Source organism: Leptonychotes weddellii, chromosome 8 (genome assembly GCF_054177405.1).
Source record: "Leptonychotes weddellii isolate Sample4059 chromosome 8, ASM5417740v2, whole genome shotgun sequence".
In the NCBI taxonomy this organism is placed as follows: Eukaryota; Metazoa; Chordata; class Mammalia; order Carnivora; family Phocidae; genus Leptonychotes; species Leptonychotes weddellii.
Window position 1 is genome coordinate 1,864 of NC_138376.1, and position 15,449 is coordinate 17,312.

A 15,449-nucleotide genomic window follows, 5' to 3' on the forward strand; every position below is an offset into this window, starting at 1 on the left:
AATTCTTGCCATTCTAACTAGAGTAAGGTGGTATCTCAATGTGGTTTTGATTTGAATTTCCCTGAAGGCTAATGATGATGAACATTTTTTCATGTGTCTGTTAGCCATTTGTATGTCTTCTTTGGAGAACTGTCTGTTCATGTCTTCTGCCCATTTTTTGGCTGGATTATTTGTTTTTTGAATGTTGAGTTTGAGAAGTTCTTTATAGATCTTGGATATCAGCCCTTTATCTGTAGTGTCATTTGCAAATATCTTCTCCCATTCTGTGGGTTGCCTCTTTGTTTTGTTGACTGTTTCCTTTGCTGTGCAGAAACTTTTTATCTTGATGAAGTCCCAAAAGTTCATTTTTGCTTTTGTTTCCCTTGCCTTTGGAGACGTGTCTTGAAAGAAGTTGCTGTGGGGGCGCCTGGGTGGCTCAGTTGGTTAAGCAACTGCCTTCAGCTCAGGTCATGATCCTGGAGTCCCAGGATCGAGTCCCGCATCGGGCTCCCTGCTCAACAGGGAGTCTGCTTCTCCCGCTCCTGCTCCCCCCTCTTGTGCTCTGTCTCTAAAATAAATAAATAAAATCTTTAAAAAAAAAAAAAGAAGTTGCTGTGACCAACGTCAAAGAGGTTACTGCCTATGTTCTCCTCTAGGATTTTGATGGATTCCTGTCTCACATTGAGGTCTTTCATCCATTGTGTTTATCTTTGTGTATGGTGTAAGAGAATGGTCGAATTTCATTCTTGATAAGATTGTGATGTGTATCAAGGTTGAGCAGCAGCCCTCCAGCAGGTTAATCACATCAAATGTGCCTGCACATGTTACATGGAGATACATTTATACATCCATCATAGAAATATCTTTCAATATGTTTGCTGAAAACAATTTATATAGGTATGGATATTAATATTTTTGTAGATTTTATCTAAAAATAGGCACCATCTGTTTATTGATTATGATGGCTATGTATTAAAGAGTTCCATTTTTAGGTGGAATATATTCAGTAAAAAAGGAAATATATTCTTTATTTTAATGTTTAAACTACAGTGCAAATGACTAAATTATCATGTCCTATGTGGTAGCTGCTAATATACTTATGCCTAATTAAGAAGAAACAATTAGCCTAGTGCATATTGATTTGAAGTTGCAAATGCAGTAATTGACTACAAACATTATATCCTAAAGGAATAAATAGTACAAGCTAACAGATACTTGAGAAGGTATAATGGGAATATAATGAGCAGCTTTGTTTCAAAACTCCACAAACATTTTATAAAAGGCTGTTTATTCATACAGCCCAGCAGTGAGATTTTCTGCCTTCTTCAGCTCTCCTGGGATTCAGAGTTTTCCAGTGAGTTAATTCCCAAATTGTGCTATGTTATTTCCTCTCAAAAAGAAGCCAATAAAATCAGAAGAAAAGTGTTTGAGAAGTGGTAAACATGGTTAACAGTGTACTTTGGAGTTATCAAACATTGAATATGTTAACTTTCCTTCTCAAGCTCCAAAACTCCAAGCATAATATATGGCTTTCCCCAAATTTGTTTAAATGTGGATTACTTTTTTTAAACTGCTGTTAAGATCTACTGGAACAGTGCCAGAAGATAGTTTGAGAAACATTGCCTCAAGCATCAGCCACTAACCACATTTGTTAAACTCATTGTTTAGTACATGACACATTTTCACATGAACCCATGATATATGTTTTAACCATGAGTAATGAAGATGTAAGTAAGACTTTTCATTCACTCACTCATTTAAAATCTATTTATTCAGGGCTTATTCCTTGGTTCCTATTATGCCGATTCCTCAGGTACCAAGTGAGATAAAAAGACCTCATAGTTTTTGTTTGTTTGTTTCTTTGTTTTGGAGAAAGAAGTGGTCATCCACAAGAATGTAGTTTCAAGTGGTCAGTACTATGAAAGAAGCACACAAGTGAAATCAGAAGATCTTGTTTTGAACAGATACATGACAATGACAGAGAATCAGCCTACCTCCAAAAGAGTGTATTTCCTTGTCTCCAACAACAGCAGAATGGTAGTGTCCTTCCATTCGAGTCTACAAAGAAAATTTTATTGGAAAGATTGAACTAATTTATTATGATTAACTATTGATAGCAATCAATATATATCTGTGTTAGGGGCTTGTACAATATGAGTCAGTGGGTTTTGTTCTTGCTATTTGGAAGTGAATAGTGGAAACACACCATGGCACCAGGATGGGCAGAGATATGAACACCTTACATAAATGTACTTAGTTGTTAGAAAAATAATTGCATATTTACCTCAAATATAAGTTAAAGATGAGATTTTTATAAGTGTGGGGAGTAGATAAGTATGAGAAAATGACAGATTTATAATGAATTAATATTCCTGATGAAATCAAAAGAATACCCCCTCCCACATCATCATAAACCTTCCATACAAATGGCTAACAGACACATGAAAATGTTCATCATCATTAGCCAACAGGGAAATTCAAATCAAAACCACACTGAGATACCACCTTACACCAGTTAGAATGGCAAAAATGGACAGGGAAAGAAACAACAAATGTTGGAGAGGTTATGGAGAAAGGGGAACCCTCTTACACTGTTAGTGGGAATACAAGTTGATACAGCCACTTTGGAAAACAGTGTGGAGGTTCCTCAAAAATTTAAATTGCAATTGCACTCCTGGGTATTTACCACAAAGACACAGATGTAGTGAAAAGAAGGGCCATATGCACTCCAATGTCCGCAATAGCCAAACTGTGGAAAGAGCCAAGATGCCCTTCAACAGATGAATGGATAAAGAAGATGTGGTCCATATATACAATGGAATATTACCAGCTATCAAAAAGGATGAATACCCAACTTTTACATCAACATGGATGGGACTGGAGGAGATTATTCTAAGTGAAATAAGTCAAGCAGAGAAAGTCCATTATCATATGGTCTCACTTGTGGAACACAAGGAATAGCATGGAGGACATTAGGAGAAGGAAGGGAAAAAGAAGGAGGGCAATCGGAGGGAGAGACAAACCATGAGAGACTATGGACTCTGAAAAACAAAATGAGGGTTTTCGAGGGGACGGGGGTGGGCGGATGGGTTATCCCGGTGATGGGTATTAAGGAGGGCATGTACTGCATGGAGCACTGGGTGTTACACAAAAACAATGGATCGTGGATCACCACATCAAAAACTAATGATGTATCGAACGGTGACTAACATAACATAATAAAATTAAAAAAATAATAATAAAATAAAGAAATAATAAAAAAATAAACAAAAATAAACCTTCCTACCTAATCACTTCTATCTCAGAATTGACGATGTGATAGCCAAATTATTTTCCATCCCTCCCATGTTATCCTCCACTTTCTCCCATTTCTTTCTTCTTACTGTCTAATGCTCTGATTGCTAAATGATTGAACTAGTTCATCCTTAGAGTACCTACCAAATACACCTAATATTCTCAGGCTAGGTAAATTGTCTCCCCTAGTGAAGGCTACATGACTGACAATGCTAGGAGGATACACAGAAGCCTCTCAGGTTTTGAATCCTCAACATTTCCCTTTGGAAACCAGAAATAGTTACTTCAGTCAAGTACCTCAAAAGGAAGGAATCCCATAGAGACATGTAGGAAAATCAGAGTCAGATATTATATTTGAATTATATTATTTATAAAGGATCATACAGTGAATGTGTGGTTAAGAGAGTCAGTTATAGGATATGAGATATTGTTCCATCTTGTCTTGCTGGTAATTCATGAAAACAGTTGATTAGCACTGTTGGCAATGTAATTGGTGCAGGCACTATGGACAACAGTATGGAGATTCCTTTACAAATTAAAAATAGAAAACATAGAAATACCACACAACCCAGTAATGCCACTTAGGAGTATTGACCCAAAGAAACAAAAACACTAATTCAAAAAGACATAGTACCTCTATGTTTATTCCAGCATTATTTACAATAGCCAAGATTTGGAAGCAACCCAAGTGTCTATCAAAAGATCAGTGGATAAAGAAGAAGTGGTATGCATATACAATGGGACATTACTCAGCCATAAAAAGGAATGAGATCTCTCCATTTACAACAACATGGATGGACTTAGATGGTTTATGCTAAGTGAAGTAAAGGAAGCAGTAAAAGACAAATACCATATGATTTCCTTTATATGTGGAATCTTAAAGACAATACTAGTGAACATACAAACAACAACAACAACAAAAACAGAAATAGACTCATAAATACAGAGAACAAACTGTTAGTTGCCAGCGAGGTGGGTGTAGGGAGGTGGACAAATTAGGTGAAGGAGATTAAGAGGTCCAAAGTTCTAGTTATAAAATAATAAGTCACAATAATGAAAAGTACAGGGTAGAGAATATTTTCAATAATACTGTCATAATGTTGTATGCTGATAGATGGTGACTACACTTACTGTGGTGAGCATTTGATAAGGTGTATGATTGTTGAATCACTATGTTGTACACCTGAAACTAATACAACATTGCATATCAACTATACTTCGATAAACAAGTTGATTAGCAAATCATACCCATAATATCATATCTATAATAGCAAGAAGGTAAAGTGTAGTCCATATTACTTGCATTATTTTTATAATATTACACATAAAATGATAGGGTTTCATTTGTTTGATTGAGGATGAATGAGTCAGTGAGTATTCATTTATTGCCTGCTTTTCAGATTCCTACAGCAGAATTTCTCAATGGACTTAGAGGACTTAATGACAGGGATTCACTCTCATGCAAATTGAAGGCAAGTGGGGATTAGAATTCACATTGCAAAATGAGGGCCAATAAATCATAGCGCTGTGGTGAATAAATGTATGTATAGATCAGATAATGACTGAAGGATACTAACAATTTTGGAAGAGGGTTAAATCCAGAGGTAATTTAGAGGAGGGGCTCTTCAGAGTCTTACATGGAGAGTGTGGAGTAATAATAGCTGTGTTTATTCTCTTCCCTGATGGTTCAGTGGGAGGAGAAGCCTCCTTATTGCCCCTTTCATGTCCTTGTTCCTCAAAGTATAGATAAAAGGGTTAAGCATAGGAGTCAGCAGACTGTATAACAGGGCCATGAGTTTGTCCTTGTCCTGGGAATTAGTACCAGAAGGTTGCACATACATGCATATTACCGGCCCATAGAAGAGAGAGACCACAATTACATGAGAGCCACAGGTGTTGAAGGCCTTCTTGTTTCCTGTTGATGACTGAATTCTTACCACTGTAGCTACAATGAACCCATAGGAGAGAAGGATAAGAGACAAGGGAACCAGGGTAAAGAACGTCCCTACAAGAGAGAGCATAGTTACATTGAAAGTGGTGTCAACACAGGACATCTTGATCATCACTGGAATCTCACACAAGAAGTCATCCACCTTGTTGTTACCACAAAGTGGCAGCTGGACAGTGAGGGATGACTGAAGTAAGGAGTTAGACAAACCACTTATCCATGCCACAGCCACTAGGGAGACACAGAGTTGCCGATCCATGATAGCCTGGTACCTCAAGGGCTTGCAGATGGCCACGTACCGATCTAAGGACATGACTGCCAAGAGGATGCATTCTGTGGCCCCCAGGAAGTGAAACATATAGAACTGGGCCACACAGCCTGCATAACTGATGGACTTATCTGGTCCCCAGAGATTCAGCAGCAGTTGAGGGATGGTGGTTGTGGTAAAACACAGGTCCAGGAAAGAGAGGTTGGAAAGGAAGAAGTACATAGGACTGTCAAGATGAGGGTCTCCCCTGGACACCACAATAATCGAGATGTTTCCCACTAGTGTGCAGATGTAAGCCACAAACACCATTATGAAGAGTGGCATTTCTAACCAGGGATGGTCAGAGAAACCCAAGAGAATGAAGACCTTTGGAGTACTTGCATTGCCCAGATTCATGACAGTCATTCCTCTTGTTGGTGGATTCAAGTCAAAGTGAGGACTTGTATTTCAGTATTGGATTTTCCTGATGGTCAATTTATTCGGTTAAGTACCATAAATTATGCAGGGAGTTTCTCTGTGGTGTCACTCCAGTGAAGTGATCTAATACTTATATTCATGAGAAAGTCAGAGTCTAAATGCCAAATTTTATTATTTTGTAGCACATCTAAAAGAAAGACCAACAAATCTCTATATTGTGTCTAAGAAATGCAATAGAAAAAATGTTTATAGAAAAATTATTAGGGAAGGGGAAAGTCAGCATTGCTCTTATACCAGAGAATAGCTTAAAACAGGAGTGGTTCCCAGGAACCAGCCATGCTGACTTACCACATGGCTTCATTTCTTTCATCCACCAGCTGCTGGCCCCAGGCCACTCTGCTTGAATTCATGACTTGGTTTAGGTAAATTCAGGACTTTCTGAGCTCCAGCTGGATCAGTCTGAATGCATAGAAACAAGACATAGTGCTGTTCCTTGGGCCTATGCCTCAAATCCTAAAATGACTTTTGCAGCATAAACCTTTTGTCATAACAGGAAACATGCAGTTGAAAGGAAATGATTCCTTGCCACATGTTCAGTACTTGAGGAACAGTGCAAACAGTAACTGATAGCACAGTCTGGTGATATGAGACATTCAAGACATCAGTGCTTAAAAATGATATGGTATGTTCTAGTGCTCATCACATCAGGAGTTGTAATCTATCACAAACTTGACAGCTGTATGGTTGTTTATGGATTTGCCGTTTGTTTCCATTGCACCTGTGAGTGTATGTGTACGTGTGTGACCTGGGTTATGATGTAAAATGTATATCTTGCTATCAGAAGTGGTAAGAAGTTTCCAACTCTGTTGTAGTAGAAAAGAGGATACGACATCAGAGAACCTGGATCCAGTTGACTGCTGATAGTTAACACATAAACCTTTTCTGCATTGCTTACTAGCCAGCTGTGTTTTGTGAAGATTAATTAATTAATTAATTATGTATGTTTATGTTTCATTAAGTGAAATACTTAACATGTGGGTAGTTATTTTTATGAAGTGTAGTGCCCAGTGGTGATTAAGAGTCCATATCAACTTATTAATCCTTGTTCCAGTTGCATCCAAATATTCAGTGTGCTTACCCCTGCCAGAAGCCTCACAAGGATTACATTTTCTTCTCTTTCATTTCCCAAATCACTCTTATCAAGTGGCTTGAATCCAGTGTTCATGATGTTAAGCTTTTTTATGCCAGTACACATATATTTTAATTCATAGAAAAATCCACTAATGCAAACAGTGTCCCTACATTATTTTTCATTAAAGGAGACATGTTTTAATGTTTTAAGTTATAATGATGCTGCATTATTAAAGGTGTCAATTTATTTCTAAATTTCTTTTAGTATACAACTTTACATAGAGAGGCGACAACACACGTTGAGTTGCAAAAAGATAAAATCAATGAAGCTAAATAGATCACTCCCACCCAAATACAACATCTACCTTAAATCATTGCAGGTATTCAATGGTCATGTTCCCTGTTCTTGCAAAATTGACATGGATCTTTTCTTTCCAACAGTATTAAGCATTAATTAGAGATAAGAATTGAATATTTTCTCTGTGTTCAGTGGCTTCACTTCATCATATCTTAGTTCCTTAATATTATTCATTTATTTGATTTGAAGGATCACAAATATGTTTATACGTGGAAACCAATTTTCCTCTAAAATCATACTTGTTAAGGAAGGGTTCTCTCTCTTTATATAAAGCTGCAGGACATTTTCTTCATACAGATAATGAACCTCAGGGGACATTTCTTAGCTAGAAACACTGTAGAAATTCCCTCATGGGAATACTACTTTCTAACTTCTTAGCTACAATAAAATGGAAAGATAAATTTTGGAGTTTTCCTTGCTGTGGGGAATGGACTCAGGAGTAAAAGAATCTTAGAAAAACACATTTACCTCAACAATTTCATAGAAAACTTCCTTACATACCAGTGAAAATTTAACATAATTGTTTTTGGTGTCAAGATAGAATTTTCCTTTATTTATATTCTCCTTGGATTATTGTTTCTTGAGATTCTTGCTATAATAAAGGCAGGAATATTCTTTAATCTATGCAGAGAAATCACCCAATTACCACATCCCCCCACCAACCTCCCCTCGAGTAACTCTCAGCTTGTTTCCATAGTTAAGTGTCTCATGGTTTTTCTCCATCTTTGATGATTTCTCCTTCAGTTTTCCTTTCCTTCCTCTATGATCCTCTGTGCTGTTTCCTATATTCCACATATGAGTGAAACCATATGATAATTGTCTTTCTCTGGTTGACATATTTTGCTGAGCATAATACCCTCCAGTTCCATCCATGTGGAGGTAAATGGTAGGTATTCATCCTTTCTGATGGCTGAGTAATATTCCATTTTATTTATGGACCACATCTTCTTTATCAATTCATCTGTTGAAGGACATCTTGTTTCCTTCCACAGTTTGGCTATTGTGGGCATTGCTGCTATAAACATTGGGGCACAGATGCAATTTTGGGGTCATAGGGTAGCTCTATTTTCAAATTTTTGAGGAACCCCATACTGTTTTCCAGAGTGGCTATACCAGCTTGCATTCCCACCAGCAGTGTAAGACAGTTCCCCTTTCTCCACATCCTTGCCAACATTTGTTGTTTCTTGCCTTGTAAATTTTTGCCATTCTAACTGGTGTAAAGTGGTATCTCATTGTGGTTTTGATTTGAATTTCCCCGATGGCTAGTGACATTGAACATTTTTCATGTGTCTGTTAGCCATTTGTATGTCTTCTTTGGAGAAATATCTGTTCATGTCTTCTGCCCATTTCTTAACTGGATTATTTGGTTTTTGGCTGTTGAGTTTTAAAAGCTCTTTATAGATCTTGGATATCAGCCCTTTATCTATAAGTCATTTGCAAATATCTTCTCCCTTTCCAAGGATTGTCTCTTTGTTTTGTTGACTGTTTCTTTTGCTGTGCAGAAGATTTTTTTTAATTTAATTTAATTTTATTATGTTATGTTAGTCACCATACAGTACATCATTAATTTTTGATGTAGTGATCCATGATTCATTGTGTTTGTATGACACCCAGTGCTCCATGCAGTATGTGCCCTCCTTAATACCCATCACCCTCCCCTCCAACACCCTTAGTCTATTTCTCAGAGTTCATAGTCTCTCATGGTTCATCTCTCCCTCCTATTTCCCCCCTTCATTTTCCCCTTCTTCCTCCTAATGTCCTCCATGCTATTCTTTATGTTCCACAAATAAGTGAAACCATATGATAATTGACTTTCTCTACTTGATGTATTTCACTTAGCATAATCTCCTCCAGTCCCATCCATGTCAATGCAAATGGTGGGTATTCATCCTTTCTGATGGCTGAGTAATATTCCATTGTATATATGGACCACATCTTCTTTATCCATTCATCTGTTGAAGGGCATCTCAGCTCTTTCTACAGTTTGGCTATTGCAGACATTGCTGCTATGAACATTGGGGTGTATATGGCCCTTCTTTTTACTACATCTGTGTCTGTGGGGTAAATACCCAGTAATGCAATGCCTGGGTCATGGGGTATCTCTATTTTTAATTTTTTGAAGAACCTCCATGCTGTTTTCCAAAATGGCTGTACCAACAGAAGATTTTTATCTTGAAGTTCATTTTTGCTTTTGTTTCCCTTGCTTTTGGAGACATGTCTTGAAAGAAGTTGCTGTGGCCGATCTCGAAGAAGTTACAGTCAATGTTCTCTAGAATTTTGAGGATTCCTCTCTCACATTGAGGTCTTTCATCCATTTTGAATTTATCTTTGTGTATGGTGTAAGAGAATGGTCTAGTTTCATTCTTCTGCATGTGGTTGTCCAGTTTCCCTGGCACCATTTATGGAAGAGACTTTCTTTTTTCTAATGGATGTTTTTTTCCTGATTTGTCAAAGATTAGTTGACCATAGACTTGAGGGTCAATTTCTGGGTTCTCTACTCTGTTCCATTGATCTATGTGTCTGTTTTTGTACCACATACTGTCTTATGACTACAGCTTTGTAATATAGCTTGAAGTCAGGCATTGTGCTGTCCCAGCTTTGGTTTTCTTTTTCAACATTCCCTGGTGATTTGGGGTCTTTTCTGCTTCCATACAAATTTGAGGATTGTTTGTTCCAGCTCTGTGAAAAAAAAATGTCAATGGTATTTTAATAGGAATTGCATTGAAAGTATAAATTGCTCTGGGCAGCATAGACATTTTAACAATATTTATTCTTCCAATCCATGAGCATGGGATGTTTTTCCATCTTTTGTGTCTTCCTCAGTTACTTTCATAACTGTCTGTAGTTTCTAGAGTATAGATGTTTTTCCTCTTTGATTAGGTTTATTCCTAGGGATCTTATGGTTTCTGGTGATATTGTAAATTGAAATACTGTAATTTCTCTTTCTTCAGTTATATTGTTTCTGTATAGAAATACAACTGATTTCTGTGCATTGATTTTTGTATCCTGCCACGTTGCTGAATTGTTGCATGAGTTCTAATAACTTGGGGATGGAGTCTTTTTTTTATTGTTATGTTAATATATTACACCATTAATTTTAGATGTAGTGTTCCATGATTTATTGTTTGTGCATAACACCCAGTGCTCCATGCAGAATGTGCCCTCCTCAATACCCGGGGATGGAGTCTTTTGGGTTTTTACATAAAGTATCATGTGTCTGTGAAGAGAGTTTGACTTCTTCTTTGCCAATTTGAATGCCTTTTATTTCTTTTTGTTGTCTGATTGCTGAGGCTAGGACTTCTAGTACTATGTGGAATGATAATGGTGAGAGTGGGCATCCTTGTTGTGCTCCTGTTCTTAAGGGGAAGGCTCTCAACATTTCCCCATTGAGAATGATATTCTCCATGGGATTTTCATAGATGGTTTTTATGAAATTGAGGAATGTTCCCTCTATCCCTATACTTTGAGGAGTTTTAATCAGGAAAGGATGCTGTACTTTGTCAAGTTCTTTCTCTGCATCAATTGAGAGGATCATATGGTTTTTGTCTTTTATTAATGTGCTCTCTCATGTTGATTGATTTGCAAATGTTGAACTACCCTTGCATCCCAGGAATAAATCCAATTGGTCATGGTGAATAATCCTTTTAATGTACTGTTTGGATCCCATTGGGTAGAAATTTGAGATTTTGACATCCATGTTCATCAGGGATATTGGTCTGAAAATTCTCCTTTTTGATGGGGTCTATGTCTGGTTTGGGATCAGGGTAATGCTGGCCTCATAGAACAAGTTTGGAAGTTTTCCTTGTATTTCTATTTTTTGAAACAGCTTCAGGAGAATAAGAATTATCTCCTCTTGAAATATTTGGTAGAATTCCCTTGGGAAGCCATCTGGCCCTGGACTTTTGTTTTTTGGGAGGTTTTTGATTACTGCTTCAATTTCATTACTGGTATTGGTCTATTTGGATTGTCTATTTCTTTCTGCTTTCATTCTTGGTAGTTTATAAGTTTCCAGGAAGGCATCCATTTCTTCCAGGTTGCTTAATTTGGTGGCATATAATTGCTGGTAATAATGTTTAATAATTGTTTCTATTTCCTTGGTGTTAGTCGTGATCTTTCCCCCTTTCATTCATAATTTTATTAATTTGGGTCCTTTCCCTTTTCTTTTGGATAAGTCTAGCCAGTGGCTTACCTTTTTTATTAATTCTTTCAAAGAACCAGTTTCTAGTTACCTTGATCTTTTCTACTGTATTTCTGGTTTCTATTTCATTGATTTCTGCTCTAATCTTTATTATTTTTCTTCTCCTGCCTTATTTGCTGGACCTTCTCCATCTCCTTTAGGGGTAAGCTTAGTTTGTGCATTTGGGATTTTTCTTATTTTCTGAGAGAGGCTTGGATGGCTATTTATTTCCCCCTTAGGACTGCCTTTTCTGTATCCTATAGGTTTTGGACTGATGTGTTTTCATTCTCATTAGTTTCAATGAATTGTTTAAGTTCTTCTTTAATATCCTGGTTGACCCATTCTTTAGCAGGATGCTCTTTAACTTCCACCTGTCTGAGTTCCTTCTAAATTTCTTCTTGTGGTTGAGTTCCAGTTTCACAGCATTGTGGTATGAAATATGCAGGGGATAATCCCAATCTTTTGGTATTGGTTGAGACCTGATTTGTGACCCAGTATGTGGTCTATTCTGGAGAAAGTTCCATGTGCGCTTGAGAAGAATGAGTGTTCTGTTATTTTAGGATGGACTGTTCTGTATATATCTATGAGGTCCATCTGGTCCAATGTTTACCTCAAAGCTCTTGTTTCTTTGTTGATCTTCTGTTTAGATGATCTGTCCATAGCTGTGAGTGGAGTGTTGAGGTCTTCCACTATTAATGTATTATTGTCAATATGTTTCTTTATTTTCATTATTAATTGGTTTATATAATTTGCTGCTCCCATATTGGGGGCAAAGATATTTATAATTGTTAGTTCTTCTTATTGAATAGAACCTTTAAGTATGATATAGTGTCCCTCTACATCTCTTACTACTGTCTTTGGTTTAAAATGCAATTTTGGAGGGCGCCTGGGTGGCTCAGTCATTAGGCATCTGCCTTCAGCTCAGGTCATGATCCCAGGGTCCTGAGATCGAGCCCTGCATTGGGCTCCCTGGTCAGCGGGAAGCCTACTTCTCCCTCTCCCACTCCCCCTGCTTGTGTTCCTGCTCTCGCTGTCTCTCTCTCTGTCAAATAAATAAAACCTTTAAAAATAAATAAATAAATAAAATGCAATTTTTGTGATATGAGAATTACTAACCCAGCTTTCTTTTGAGGTCCATTGGCATGGTAAATTGTTCTTCATTCCCTCACTTTCAATCTGGAGGTGACTTTAGGCTCAAAATGGGTCTCTTGTAGACAGCAAATGGATGGGCCCTGCTTTTTTATCCAATCTGAAATCCTGTGTCTTTTCATGGGAGCATTCAGTCCATTTACATTCAGTGTAACTATTGAAAGATCTGAATTTAGTCCCATTGTATTACCTGTAAAGTCCCTGTTTCTGTATATTTTCTGTTTCTTTTTGGTCTATGCGACTCTTGGGGTTTCTCTTTGCTTACAGAATCCCCCTTAATATTTCTTGCAGGGTTGGCTTAGTAGTCACATATTCTTTCAGCTTCTGCCTATCCTGAAAGCTCTTTATCTCTCCATCCATTCTGAATGACAGCCTTTCTGGATAAAGTATTCCTGCCTGCATGTTCTTTTCATTTAGTACCCTATGTCTTGCCAACCTTTTCTGGCTTGCCAGGTCTATGTGGACAGGTCTGATGTTATTCTGATGTTCCTCCCTTTGTATGTAAGAAATCTTTTTCCCCAGCTGCTCTCAGGATAGCTTCCTTTGCTCTAAGATTTGTAAGCATCATTATTACATGTCAGGGTATTGATCTATTTTTATTGATTTTGGGAAGGGTCCTGCTGCCTCTTGGACATGAATGCTTGTTTCCTTCTCCAGATTAGGGAAGTTCAGCTATGATTTGTTCAAATATACCTTCTAGTCCCCACCCCCCCCACCGTCAGGTATCCCAATAATTCTGACATTGGAACATTTCATGGCACTGTTCATCTCTTTAAGTCTATTTTCATGTGTTATTAGCTGCCTATCCCTATCTCTTCAGCTTCCTTCCTTTCTATCAGCTTATCTTCCAGGTCACTAATTCGTTCCTCTGCTTCATTTAGCCTGGCTGTTAGAGTGTCCAGTTTAGATTGTATCTCATTCATAGCATTTTTAAGTTCTGCCTGATTAGATCTCATTTCTGCTTTTAAAGATTCTATATTGTCACTAATGCTTTTGTCAAGCCTAGCTATTGACTTCATGATTGCTATTCTGAAGTCTGTCTTTTTCATCTTCCTTATATCCATATCCATTAGTTCTGTGGCAGAGAACATTGTCCCTGGTTCTTTTCTTTGTTGAGAGCTCCTCCTCCTTGTCATTCTATTGAGGAATGGATGAGTGAATGGACGGGGTCCAAAATATCAACCATGACTCAAGGTGGATATACCTTAGCAAAATCAGAGTGATCAGATGCCACCACCAAAAAAACAAAGCCAAGCCCCCTTCCACATGATCACGCTGAGCTAATACCCGTGCCTGGAATCCGGCTGCAACCTCAGTGGCGCCTGCCACCTGCCACCACCTCTGGACCATGGACCCCTGCAAAGTGAGTGAGCTTCGGGCTTTCGTGAAAATGTGTAAGCAGGATCCGAATGTTCTGCACACCGAGGAAAAGCACTTCATGCGGGAGTGGGTGGAGAGCAGAGGGGGTAAAATACCACCTGCCACTCATAAAACTAAATCAGAAGACAATATCAAGGAAGAAAAAACAGATAGTAAGAAGGCGGAGGAAAACATAAAGACAGATGAACAATCAAGTTAGGAAAGTGATCTAGAAATTGACAATGAAGGTGTGATTGAACCAGATACTGATGTCCCTCAAGAAATGGGAGACAAAAATGTAGAGATAATCGAGGAAATGATGGATCTGGCAAATGATAAAAAAGTGGCTGCCATTGATTCCCTAAATGATGGTGAACTACAGAAAGCCATTGACTTGTTCACAGATGCCATCAAACTGAATCCTCACTTGGCCATTCCGTATGCCAAGAGAGCCAGTGTCTTCATCAAATTACAGAAGCCAAAAGCTGCCATTCGAGACTGTGACAGAGCTATTGAAACAAATCCTGATTAAGCTCAGCCTTATAAGTGGCGAGGCAAAGCACACAGACTTCTGGGCCATTGGGAAGCAGCAGCACATGATCTTGCCCTTGCTGGATTACGATGAAGATGCTAGTGCAATGCTGAAAGAAGTTCAACCGAGGGTCCAGAAAATTGCTGAACATTGGAGAAATATGAGCGAAAACGTGAAGAGCGAGAGATCAAAGAAAGAACAGAAAGGGTTAAGATGGCTCAGGAAGAACATGAGAGAGCCCAGAGGGAGGAAGAAGACAGACAATCAGGAGCTCAGTATGGCTCTTTCCCAGGTGGCTTTCCTAGGGGAATGCCTGGTAATTTTCCTGGAGGAATGCCTAGAATGCAGGAATGCCTGGGCTCAATGAAATTCTTAGTGATCCAGAGGTTCTCGCAGCCATGCAGGATCCAGAAGTTATGGTGGCCTTCCAAGATGTGGCCCAGAACCCAGTGAATATGTCAAAATATCAGAGCAATCCAAAGGTTATGAATCTCATCAGCAAACTGTCAGCCAAATTTGGAGGTCAAGCATAATGCCCTTCTGACAAATAAAGCCCTTGCGGAAGGAAAAGCAAGGATCACCTAATGGATGTCACAATAATGCAAACCAGCATACCTCTGACCTTCTCATGAAGAAAGCTGGGGTGCTGTGAAAAGAATCCCTACCCCTCTGCCCCACATGCAACTGAAACATTCTACAGTGTTTTGCCATAGGGTATTCATTCAGATAATGTTTTCCTACTAGGAATTACAAACTTTAAACACTTTTTAAACCTTAAAAATATTTAAAAACATATTAAAAGGGTGTGTTAGTCCCTACATTTTTCTTTACTAATCA

At 38.2% G+C, this 15,449-nt stretch overlaps 1 protein-coding gene and 1 pseudogene across 1 annotated transcript; one reads left to right on the top strand and one right to left on the bottom strand.

Annotated features, from left to right (window-relative positions):
• Positions 1–3,936: 3,936 nt before the first annotated feature.
• On the bottom strand, positions 3,937–7,019 carry LOC102728262 (olfactory receptor 2B11-like). Its single transcript, XM_081827464.1, has one exon. It carries the CDS (start codon positions 5,892–5,894, stop codon positions 4,941–4,943), a length of 954 nt encoding a protein of 317 aa, XP_081683590.1. The 5' UTR covers positions 5,895–7,019; the 3' UTR covers positions 3,937–4,940.
• Positions 7,020–13,617: 6,598 nt separating this feature from the next.
• Positions 13,618–15,449, top strand: LOC102727658 (hsc70-interacting protein pseudogene; annotated as a pseudogene).

What these genes read in the sequence shown, in the direction of transcription:
- LOC102728262 (XM_081827464.1), bottom strand. Translation starts at nt 5,894, where the DNA reads ATGACTGTCATGAATCTGGGCAATGCAAGTACTCCAAAGGTCTTCATT.